The sequence below is a fragment of the Xenopus tropicalis genome, chromosome 7 (genome assembly GCF_000004195.4).
Source record: "Xenopus tropicalis strain Nigerian chromosome 7, UCB_Xtro_10.0, whole genome shotgun sequence".
In the NCBI taxonomy this organism is placed as follows: Eukaryota; Metazoa; Chordata; class Amphibia; order Anura; family Pipidae; genus Xenopus; species Xenopus tropicalis.
This window is the reverse complement of record NC_030683.2, coordinates 80,407,784-80,420,479: the sequence shown is the minus strand read 5'-3', so window position 1 is coordinate 80,420,479 and position 12,696 is coordinate 80,407,784. Positions and strand designations below refer to the sequence as shown.

The 12,696-nt window shown below is 39.1% G+C and overlaps 1 protein-coding gene across 2 annotated transcripts in view; it reads left to right on the top strand.

Annotated features, from left to right (window-relative positions):
• The window catches only part of abcg4 (ATP binding cassette subfamily G member 4), a 41,782-nt gene extending 32,409 nt beyond the window's left edge, over nt 1-9,373 (top strand). For both annotated transcript variants that reach the window (XM_031906002.1, XM_004916053.4), the window contains 3 exons: nt 2,245-2,403; nt 5,344-5,462; nt 6,660-9,373. In XM_031906002.1, coding sequence (XP_031761862.1) covers nt 2,245-2,403; nt 5,344-5,462; nt 6,660-6,885 — 504 coding nt within the window. In that variant the 3' untranslated portion in view covers nt 6,886-9,373. The remainder of the gene's footprint in view (nt 1-2,244; nt 2,404-5,343; nt 5,463-6,659) is intronic.
• Nucleotides 9,374-12,696: the final 3,323 nt, after the last annotated feature.

Genomic DNA, 12,696 nt, shown 5'->3' with positions numbered 1-12,696 from the left:
TTTAAGTAAAATCTACCAAGCTTTACTGCAGGGGTAGGGAACCTATGGCTCGGGAGCCAGATGTGGCTCTTTTGATGGCTGCATCTGGCTCGCTTCCAAATCTTTAATAAAAAAAATAATGGGGGGCGTGGCCTCCGCCTGGTGGATAGAAGACGTGTTCTAAGCCTTAGAACACGTCTTCTATCCACCGAGCGCAGGCCACGCCCTGCTCTGCATCGCATCCGCATCAGGCATCCTTGGGACCCACCTTACCTTGCCCCAGCATCCGCGGGCAAACATATTGTATGGCTCTCACGGAATTACATTTTAAAATATGTGGTGTTTATGGCTCTCTCAGCCAAAAAGGTTCCCGACCCCTGCTTTACTGTCTGGCTTTACAAAACGTACCAAAATAAGTAAGTTTTAGTATACATCCTATACTTGTGGCTATGTATAAAATACAAGTGGGTGGCACATAATTGCTGTAGGACATTTCTCAAGATCCCCCTGATTTTGTTGGCCTGTTCCTGCAATACAGTATTTCCTGTATAGCCCAGAACTGAAAGGTGTTATGCTTAAAAGAAACATATAGCATAAATGGAACCCCCCCCTTATCTTGTAGGCAGTGAAGAATAATATATGTTTCAGCTTTAGCTAAAGCGACACAATGGGTGGGTGCAGGCACAACCATCAGATTTTTGAAGTGTAGGGGCAGATTCTGGGCTTCTGCTTATCTGCAGGCCAATAATCCTCCCTGAGTGGCATTAGTCATAGATCTGCTATGGTCTCTGTTTTAAATGAGGGGTGGGCATGTCCTAATGGTCCCTGTCAGAAGCACAGTAGTAGGGGGATAGCCAATCACAACCCTGCAGTCACAAGCAAATATAGGCTTCAGTTCCCTATCGGGTCCAACTAACCTGATCCTACAGTGCAGTGTGCTGAGTGCTGCCAATCCCCCTGCGCAGCCTTGGAAAGGAAGCGGCAGGAAGTGGAACAGATGGGTGGTACTAGTAAAAAGTTTTGTAGAGAAATGTTTAATATGTCAGGTTGAAACACAACTTTTCTCAGCACATTACCTCTATATTTAAAAGAGTATCATTTGCTGCCACATTCTTGTTTTTTTACACAATATGTCCCGTTTGATGCTTAGCAATGCATACATACTATGCACCAATCAAGAGGGGAATTTTTTAAAATGTTTTTGCCAATCTGTATTGGCAAAAAATGTATTTAATAAATATATAATATGAGATGTTATTGTATGATTTGCACTGGTCTTTAAAACTTAAAGGGGTTGTTCACCTTTGAGTTAACTTTTAGTATGACATAGAGGGTAATATATTGTATCTGTAGTTTTTCATTTATTTCAATAATTTTTCAGCAGCTCCCAGTTTGGAGTTATAACAGGTATCTTGTTGCTAGGGTTCAAACTACCTTAGCAACCAGGGAGTGGTTTGAGGGACTGATTAGAAAATAACATATACAGGTATGGGTTCCCTTATCTGGAAACCCGTTATCCAGAAAGCTCCGAATTACGGAAAGCCTGTCTCCCATAGACTCCATTTTAATCAAATAATTCAGAATTTTAAAACTGATTTCCTTTTTCTCTTTAATAATAAAACAGTACCTTGTAATTGATCCCAACTAAGATATAAATAATCCTTATTGAATGCAAAACAATCCTATTGGGTTTAATTAATTTTTTATTGATTTTTTAGTAGACTTAAGGCATGGAGATCCAAATTATGGAAAGACCCCTTATCCGGAATACCCTTGGTCCCAAGCATTCTGGATAATGGGTCCTATACCTGCATAAGAAGTAACACTAACAATAAAGCTGTAGTCTCACAGAACAATAGTTTTTGGCTGCTGGGGTCAGTGGCCACTATTTGAAAGCTACAAGGAATTTGAAGAAGAAGGCAAATAATTCACAAACTACAAGAAATAAATAATGAAGACCAATTGAAAAGTTGCTTAGAATTGTTCATTCTATAACATACTGAAAGTTAAATTAAAGGTGAACCACCCCTTTGATGTTTGTTTCTAGCCATTTAGTATAGAAATGTTGTAAGTCAAGTACAGAGGAACCATGTTTTGTAATTAATTTTTGCATCCTATTAAACACAACTAAAAGGATAACGCTTCTTGTCCTAGGACAGCATTTTCCAAATCATGTTTTAGCAATGCTTTGGTTTGAATCTAACCACCAAGAACCAATTATGTACATGGATTAACTGTTACCTCTTCTGTCTTGATTTCTGACAGATAGTCTGCCCTGTGGCATATTGTAGCATTGTATACTGGATGACCAGTCAACCTCCTGAGGTTTCACGTTTTTTACTCTTCTCAGCTTTGGCAACTTCTACTGCCCTTGTGGCACAATCATTAGGTCTTCTAATTGGAGTTGCATCAAATTCTTTACAGGTGAGGAACGATATGTCAGTGATCTACTGCAACAACACACTACTTATTCAGTAGTAACCTCAGCGCCAACTCTCTGTTATGTAATATAAAAAGGCAAAAGTAGTAACCTCTGCTGTATACTGGCATATGCATGGAGCTTGTTAGGTAAATTATGAAAGCTGGAGTTTATTGCATGTGCTGAAAATTATGATATAATTGGTCACAAGACCTGGTGGGATGAAACGTGACTGGGCAGTGATTTTAAATGGTTACACCCTTTTTGGGAGTTACCAAGGACAGCTTAATAAGTATACATGTCAGTATATTCCCCTTGTAAACAAATAAAGCCATTGCAAAGTGAGCCAGTTAATCAAGGCTTACCTTTTAATAGGCCCAATTCTAGTCATATAACTACTGATATATGGGTCAACTCAGGAGGAAATTCAAAAGAGACTTTAACATGTAAAGGTAAACAAAGGCTCAGGACCATTTGGTATTCATCCCAGGGTATTAAATGACCTTAGCTTAGTGATTGCCAAACCTCTTTACTTAATTTGTTAGGATTCATTGAGGTTTGGTATGTTGCCCAGAGATTGGCGAATTGCTAATGTGGTGCTGTTATTCAAAAAGAGATCATTCTTAGCCTGAAAACTATAGACCTGTTAGTCTGACAACAGTAGTATGAAAGCTTTTGGAAGCAGTAATAAGGGATAGGGTACTTAAATACATTGCAAATCAGAATACTATGAGTTTGTGCCAGCATGGGTATATACGTAACAGATCTTGCCAGATTAATTAAATTGCTTTTATGAGGAGGTGAGCAGGAACCTCAATTCTGGGATGGCAGTGGATGTCATCTACTTGTACTAAAGCATTTGATACCTCACAGAAAGGAATAGTAAAACCAAAAAACGAAATTAATGTTTTTTAAAGTATTTAAAATATAATGTTCTGTTGCCCTGCACTAGTTTAAGTTGTGTGTTGGGTACATTAACAGTACTATAGTTAATATAAATAAGCTGCTTTGTATCCGCAGCCATTCAAAAAAGGAGAAAAGGCACAGGTTCCATAGCAGATAACAGATAAGCTCTGTAGAATATAATGGGCTTTATTTTGTTATCTGATATGGAACCTATACTTTTTCTCCTTTGAATGGCCGCACCTATGGCTACACAGCAGCTTTGTTTATATAAATTATAGTAGAGTTTCTCAGACAATACCAGTTACACCAGTGCAGGGCAATAGTACATTATATTGTAATTACTTTTATACACTTTAATTTTTTTGGTGTTACTGTTCCTTTAATGATAAAATTGAGGAATATTAGGTCACGGATACAGGGGGAGATTTGTTGCGCCACGAAAAATCTCCCTGCAATGCCATGTAAATTGCCGAACTTGCCTTGAGAGGAAACTTCGGGCGACTTAGGCAAATCGTGGCGCCGCGTATGCCATCCCATTGGCGATTTACATTCCAGCTACAAAGATTTGTTGCGCGGCAACTAATCTCCCCGTGTGTCACTGCCCTTAGAATGGAACACAATATTTGTACTTAGATAGGGAACTGACTGAAGGATAGATTACAAAAAGTGGTGGTAAAAAAGTACCTCAGGCGTCTGTCCTTGGTCCTTTCCTTTTTACTTGTTTATTAATGACCTGGTAGTGGGGATTGAGAGTACTGTTTCTATTTTTGCTGATACTAAATTAGATGTTCCATGCAGGATGCTGCCACCAAAATGGAAAATGAGGGTTTATGTTAATGAATGCAAAGTTATGCACTTTGGTAGAAACAATATAAATTCGAGCTATGCACTAAATAGTAGGGTGTTGGGGGGATCCTTAATAAAGAAGGAACTGGGGATTTTGGTAGATAACAAGTTTTCTAATTCCAAGCAGTGTCATTCTGTGGCTACTAAAGCAAATAAAGTGCTGTCTTGTTTAAAAAAGGGCATTGACTCAAGGGATGAGAACATAATTTTGCCCCTTTATAGGCCCCTGGTAAGGCCTCAGCTTGAGTATGCAGTGCAGTTTTGGGCTCCAGTCCTTAAGAAGGATATTAATGAGCTGGAGAGAGTACAATTAAACTGGTAAAGGGGATGAAAGATTTAAAGAACAAGGAAAGGCTTCTACTACAGCCCTTAATATATTGTAGAGCCCCCTTGCCTGTAGCAGATTGCCAACTTCATTTTTTAAAATAATGCTCCCTTCTCCCAAATGTGCCTTTGAACTTTGCTCTATGTGCACTCTGTCGCGGCCGCCATCTTGGATCTTTTGACATGGCACAGTGCACCTAAATGCGCATCCTCCAGCTCCCCTCAGCATCCTCCATGCCACGACCCACCCCGTTTCCCCCAGCACTCGCCTGCTCCTTCTGTGTCCGGCTGCATCCTATTCTTATGGCCCCGGCTCGCCGCTGCATCCACTTTTTATATAGGGCATCACCATAGCAATCGGACACTTGCTAATGGTGCGCGCTCATAGGGGCCAGCTCAGAGGATCTGATGGAAGGGGAGCGCGCCTGCTTGTGGGCGCTCACTAAAGAGAGACATGTGCATGCATCACCTACAGCCCTAGTCGTAGGGTCTGTGCAGGAGCGATGCATTATGGGAATCCTCTTTACCCAGCTTAGCATTTTTTTTTTTCACGTTTGGATTCTGATCATCTGAACGATCGCAATATGGGGACATTTAAGGGCACTATTGAGACGGTAAACCTGCAGCTTGAGATTAACTCTTTGGTAGCCTTTCCTTCTCCTTTAAGCTATGAGGTTATGTTGTCAAGTTAGGGGTTAAGGCATATCATGTTTACATCAAGAAATAAAAATGTAATACATTTAGAAAGCAAAGCACATACAAGCAGGCAGGAGAAGACTGAGACGGTGGCAGTTATCCAGAAAGTGACTGGTACAACTTAAGAAAAAATTAAAATGGTAGCAGATTACATTCCTTCCCTTTCTTTATAGGTTGCAACCTTCGTGGGACCAGTTACTGCAATTCCAGTATTGCTATTCTCAGGCTTCTTTGTCAGCTTTAAAACCATCCCAACATACCTACAATGGTGCTCCTACATCTCATACGTCAGGTAGGAGGAAATGTGTTGTATCATGGAATTTAATCGATTAGCACTAAATAACTATATATATATCTATCTATCTATCTTGGGGGCAATTGACTGATCTTAGAATATTAAACTTTTTTACAAGTATATATATTAAAAAAACACAAAAAACAAACTGCTCACGCCATACATGTTTACAACCACTGAAAATTATCAGCTACATCGAAACATATTAGAAAATCACACAGAAACCATGACTACTGTACAAAGGGTCAAAAATAGAAAAAAAAATGTTGTATAGCCAAAGTGGGTTTTCAAAGTCAAGGATTAAGAAGTTGCTTCCTTGTACATAGTTACATAGGGTTGAAAAAAGACCAGAGTCCATCAAGTTCAACCCATCCAAGTAAACCCAGCACACACAACCTATACTTACCAATTTATACACTCACATACATACACACTATATATACAACCACTAATACTAACTGTAGATATTAGTATCACAATAGCCTTGGATATTCTGCTTGTTCAAAAACTTATCCAGGCCCCTCTTAAATGCATTAACAGAACCTGCCATTACCACATCTCTAGGAAGGGCATTTCACAACCTCCCTGCCCTCACCGTGAAAAACCACCTGCTTCAAATAGAAGCTCCATTCCTCTAATCTAAAGCGGTGACCTCTGGTGCGTTGATCATTTTTATAGGAAAAAAGAACATCCCCCATCTGCCTATAATCCCCTCTAATATACTTGTACAGAGTAATCATGTCCCCTCACAAGTGCCTCTTTTCTAGAGAAAACAACCCCAACCTCAACAGTCTAACCTCATAGCTTAAATCTTCCATCATCTTTACCAGTTTAGTTGTATGTCTCTGCACTCTCTCCAGCTCATTAATATCCTTCTTAAGGACTGGAGCCCAAAACTGCACTGCATACTCAAGGTGAGGCCTTACCAGGGACCTATAAAGAGGCAAAATTATGTTTTCATCCCTTGAGTCAATGCACTTTTTTAAACAAGACAGAACTTGATTTGCTTTAGTAGCCACGGAATGACACTGCTTAAAATTAGACAACTTGTTATCTACAAAAACCCCTAGATCCTTCTCCATTAAGGATACCCTCAACAAACTACCATACAGTAGATAGTTCGCGTTTATATTATTTCTACCAAAGTGCATAACTTGTAACTGTTATTGTTTTATATTTCCTCTTGCCACACAGGTATGGATTTGAAGGAGTCATCCTAGCAATCTATGGCATGGATCGAGCGCCTCTGCAATGTCGTGAGTTACCCTGCACTTTTCAGCTGCCTCAACAGGTTCTGCAAGAGTTAGATGTTGAGGATGCCAAGCTGTATGTGGACTTCTTAGTTTTGGGAGGCTTCTTTCTTGGACTTCGTCTTCTTGCTTATCTTGTATTACGCTATAGGGTTAAATCTGAGAGGTAAAAAGAAAGAGAAAACTCTCTCAAAAAGATGAGTTTCCAAAAGTTTTCTTGGTCAGGTACTTCCAAAATATGGATTACAAAGTGTGCCCTTGTGTTCATCTGTATAGCCCAAATCTTTCCTATTTTCTGTCATACTGCAGTATTGTTATTATTCTTCATTCTCCACAAACTGACTATTTTTTTCAGCAGTATAAGAAATTTGAAAACTATTACTCTTTTATGCTCCACGGAGGTTAAAAAAAACCAAAACATTCTCCTCCTACCTTCTATTCTTGACCAGTCCTGCTATGACCACTCTGTATTTCTTATCTTCCTCACTGATTCAGCCTTCTCCAGATATAACTGATTTTAATCAACTGCTGCTAAAATGTTATAGTCCTTTCCAGGAATTTCTGTAGTATTACCTGAGAAAAAAGTAGCACGTCATCTGTTTTTTCTATCCATTATAAATGTAAGTGAATTTGCTGGCTGACATATTCGTGTTAAAAGAGAAACTGGACATATTTTAGCCTTGAAAATGCTTCCATTTGCCTGAAGTTTGCACTGCATATTGAAACCACATGGCTGTCATTTTATTTCAGCATATGTATGTTTATGTCCTCTCTGTTGAGTCTCTGAGTACTGCAATTTTGTAGCTGTTGAAACCTTGAAACATAAGTGTTACGATACAAAGAAAAAACAGTCTTTTAAAATATATACAAGATATCAGTGCTACTCTAACCTTATTGCTAGTTAACTGTGCGGCCAGTGTTAATATAGGGGTTCTGGGCATTTAACATGGCCAGAAATTTGAAGAGTGTAATCGCCAAGGACATATAATATACTAAAATAAATTGTGACTTTTCATGGTGGGGAATTTATATTATGTTGCCTTTTCCTTCTTAATACCCACCAAGGTACATTATTCAAATCACATCCCATGGATGTGTTGCTATAACCACTGTCGTTTCTCAGGCCTTATTCCTACATGTAGGCCTCAAGAATTTGATGTTCTTTTGCCCACCTTCTCTACTTACTAGGCAGTTATCATCCTACACCGTATCAATAAAATCATTTTTAGACTTTAATAAAATTTTACCTAAATACCGTAGATTAGAATGGAAAAATCAGCCTCCTTCATCCAACATTTAGCCATACTTACATTTTTATTCTAAGGAACAGTTTGCCCTAAAATGAACTTTTAGTTTAAATTAGACAGCAACGTGTGTATTGACTTATTAAGCTTCTATTCAATTGGTACAGTACATAGAAACAAAAAAGCAGACTGATAAATAACAATAAAACAACTGGAGGTAAAGGCTTATAATAAAGCTAATTAATAAATACAATAATAATAGTAACCAGAAAAATCTTCCTTCTATAAGACACCAAAAGTAACATTCTAGTCCTCTATCTTTCATTGCGAAAAGACACAATGAAAAAAAAAAAATGATTCATTATATAAAAAATATAATTTTTTGCTAGTGTTATAACTGTTAATGTTAACAAGGTTACCTCATAGTTTACATGATTATAGAGCAATATAAAGTGCATTTTGCAATATGTGACATGTCCTGCAAATATATATATATATACACACACACATACATATATATATAAAACAATGCTCCTAAAATGTCTTCCACCCTACAATGCATAAATGCATAGTTAATGCAACGTCCAGTTTACACATATACTCAATATTATTGTAACATTTCAAACATTTTTATTTGCTTTTAAATCTACAGATAGGACTCATTGAATTGAACCATCTGACACGTGTACACGTACCCCCCAAAAATGAACTGTGCTGCTGCTTCCCCAAGATGCATACATACAAAATCCTCTCTATCTGTATGTTATATATGTTCCCACAGTGTGGAATCTATGTACCTAATGCACAGATATTATGCCTCACAAAAGTTGTGGTGAATACATGGATATTCAGTAGGTTCATGGATTTTTTACTGAATGGGAGTCTTGAGTTACAGTAAGCCCAGAGCATGAATGAGCCATCACCCAGCATGACAATCACTATACTCACATTCCAAAGTACCCCTTAGTCCATATACTATTTACTAGTTTGTCTAAATACTAATTTATTCTAGACATGGTCACATAATGCCATGCATGTAAGCTTGTAAATTACTTCATGTATGTGCTCTTGAGATTATTTTGAACATAAAAATATGCTTGCTGCATGGCTGTTTCAGCACAAGAAATAACATCATGCAATTATACAATATTTTGGGTTTTGGTTTAAACACATCAAGGTCTGAAATAATTAAATCATATGCAAATAAAGCCTAGTGTTTTCTTCTTTCCATACAGTAGAGAGGAAGCATCATTTAACAGTTTCATGTACAATATTGTAGGACACTGTATATTTTTTATGGAATCTGGTATTGTTAATTTTGCTTTGTTAGTTATAAAATTAACCATTTACAAGTATTCTTTATTCATTGCTGTACCAATATTTTAATAAAAAGATATGCTTCATAAGACCCCTATAATTTTAACATTGTCATGCTACTTTTTAACTCATCTTATGCACAGACATGTGCAGTTTACAATCTGCTTATAAGTAGGTTAGCCTTCTTTACATTCAGAAGAACAAATGCTAGAGAAGACAAACCTTTCGGAATCAATATTTCAGTACCAGAACATATACAGCATTGTGCAGTCTGCTGCCTGCTATATGTGGACCATTGTTTTTATGTAAGCTCAGTGTGGACAGAGAAAGCCATCCACACCTCCTGAAGGTGTTACAATGCAGTTTTAAATTCACTAAGGATAACACTGGTTTGGATAAAATTGCTCAAAACAAACACAAAAAGCTAATTGCTCCTTGGTTACTGCACAAGGCTCAAAAGCAAATGAGCCCTGCATGCATGGCCATCTGCATAATCATAATGAAGCATAATTCTTTTGCACTAGAAGGGCAGATCTAATTATTTGTTTTTTTTTTTTTGGCAGATGTTGAAAGAATTAAGGGAGTATATGATCTTTATCTAACAACATAATACTATGCGCTGCAGCAGTCTTCAAAAGCTTTAAACTTTACAATAAGCTGTTACACGCACTGTCTATTAATGGCTTTTCTGCTATACAGATATCACACATATCATACAGGATACAATACCATTACAAAAATAGGTATCAAACAGAGAAATGGTAAATTTTTTAGATGCACTCCACATCATTATCAGGGTATCCGCAATCCGCACCACACTCCATTAGAAGTGGCTTTAACGAACACGCCGGCCGAAAAAATCTTTGGAGGGGCCCAACACACACAGGTACCTAGCCACTATCTCCCTCCCTGCCCACACTCACATGGGCACGCACCTGCTGCTGATAGTTTGCAGTGGCTGCAGAAAATTTCCGAGACTAGAGAAAGCAGACCTGGCAGTACAAGCACCCCATTCCTCTATAGTTTTGCCACTGTTTGTAGGCCTTTGTGGTGTTTCTTAGGCCAGGCAGTATGTAAACTGGGAAATATTTACACTTTCATAACTGCAGCTGAACTTAAAGGGGTGGTACACCTTCAGATAAATATTGCTACATTTGGCCCACTGCTGGAAGTTCCCCTACCTTCAGGTGTCTCACTTTTGAGGTGGGAAATAGGTGGCATTCCTGTTGGAAAGGTGAGCAAATTACCAAAGCGCAGAACCTGATATGGACATGAAAAAAAGCATATGGCTGAGCTCTGCCTTCAGGCTGCACAATTATTCTTATCACTTTAACATCTCTCTTCTTGACACTAGCTTTGCACTATTGCCTCTTTCTGATTTTTCAGGTGCAGTGGCATTTGGGTACAAATTGGTCTACTTTTAAAATGTTTTCATTTAATTGTGTACCTTGTAAATCTATTAGTGTCCCTGGTACAGAAAGGAATGTACTTGTACTGAAAGGCAAGATTGTGCTTCCATTTTGGTACATTTAAAAGGCACCTTGCACTGTACCTATAAATAAAACTGCAGTTTATATTGGACTTTAATGATAGTACAAGGGCAAGGATAGCAGTTGCAAGTGTGTAATCGAGACAATGTTTTCTGTAATAATAATATCATACAAAAAAGGAAACAGAGTTCAATGGACAGGCTAAATGCCCTAAATAATCCATAAAAGCCTGCATCATGCCCACCAGCCTCCAGTTAAACAGGCCTGGAATACAGGAATGGAATAAGCAGAGTGGTGTGACAGCAATACTGGCCCCTGAGAAAGCTACATAATCTGAGCCCATGTTCACCACTTGGCCTTTAAATAGAACAAGAGTGTCCTTTTTTAACAGCCTAGCCTTATATTTTCTGTGATTAGATTTGTTCATGAATTTTAAAATGAAAATATAACTATAATGTAACCTTTTTTTTAGCACTAATTTCCAGGGCCACACTGGAGCACTAACAGGATAGATCCTAAGCCTCCAGTAAGTGGGAGATTTGCAGGATTTGGATAAGTTACCGTATATACTCGAGTATAAGCCGATCCGAATATAAGCCGAGGTACCTAATTTTACCTAAGAAAACTGGAAAAACTTATTGACTCGAGTATAAGCCTAGGGTGTTTTTTTTTAACTGTCAGGCAAGTTTGGGAAGGCTAAGTAAGCTGCCATACTAAACTATATACTTGTATATAAGTATATATTTTACACTATATACTGTATAAGTATAGTGTATATATACAAGTATATAAATTATATACTCACATATACGGTGCCATAACAAGTTCCCCGTGCTCCTCATATACAAGGTGCGCTCCTCACATAGGCGCTTCCCTTGACTCCCCCCCCGTAGACGGACGGGTCCCGACGGCGGGACAAAATACTGTTTGTAACTGCAGTTGAACTTATTTAGTTCTCCTTATATAGCTTATTGTATACAGAAAGCACCCACTTATAGCCCAAGTGCATTTACAAATACTGTGTAGCTTTGCTGTAGCATACTCTAAACACAGAGGCAAATGCACCTTCTTCATGTGGCTAATGGAAGTGCTAAGTCTGGGGAGAACACCTCCAGCAACCAGATTATAATATACCAGACAGAGTACCTGGTAGAACCCAAATCTACACCTGATCTGCAATCCTATGAGCAAGCACAATGTGCATATTAACTGTGACTGTAGTAATTGACTGTTGTAATATTTAATATTCAGTGCATTTATGTCCGCTTTATGCTTTGTGTGATTTAATTGTAATAATTTATAAAGGAATACCTACAAGTGCGCTTTGGTTACCATCACCCTCAGAGGATCAGAACAGTGCCACAACAGTTCCCCGTGCTCCTCCTCACATAGGCGCTTCCCTTGACTCCCCCCCCCCCCTTCCCCCTGGACGGACGGGTCCCGACGGGCGTGCTACTCACATGCAGCAGTACCGCCCCCCTCCCCCGCGGGTGACCCTGATGCCCCACTGATACCCCTTTCTCAGCATGGGTTGGGGCAGTGAGAGGCGCTGCAGCGGTTACCTGCCTGGGCGATAGATCAATAGGATTGTGCGAACCCCAGAAACAGAGTGACATAGGAGCGTGGCACACCTGTCGCTGAATCACCGTGACCTTAAGTCCTGTCTGGGCAGCAGAGACGTGCAGCACTGGAGAGAATGCACCGGCAGTTGGTGCCTGGGTGAGGCTTACAGTGAGCGCTTCTCTCCTTCGGGGGGAATATGGGCAACCATTTTAGCTGCTGTGGGGCACATTTCGCCTAAAATAATAATATAAAATAATAAAGCGAGCAGCTCATCTTGGAAGGTGACCCGTCCGTCCAGGGGGGTGGGGGGTGCCGTATAAACTCGATTATAAGCCGAGGATGTCTTTTTCAGCCCATTTTGGGGGCT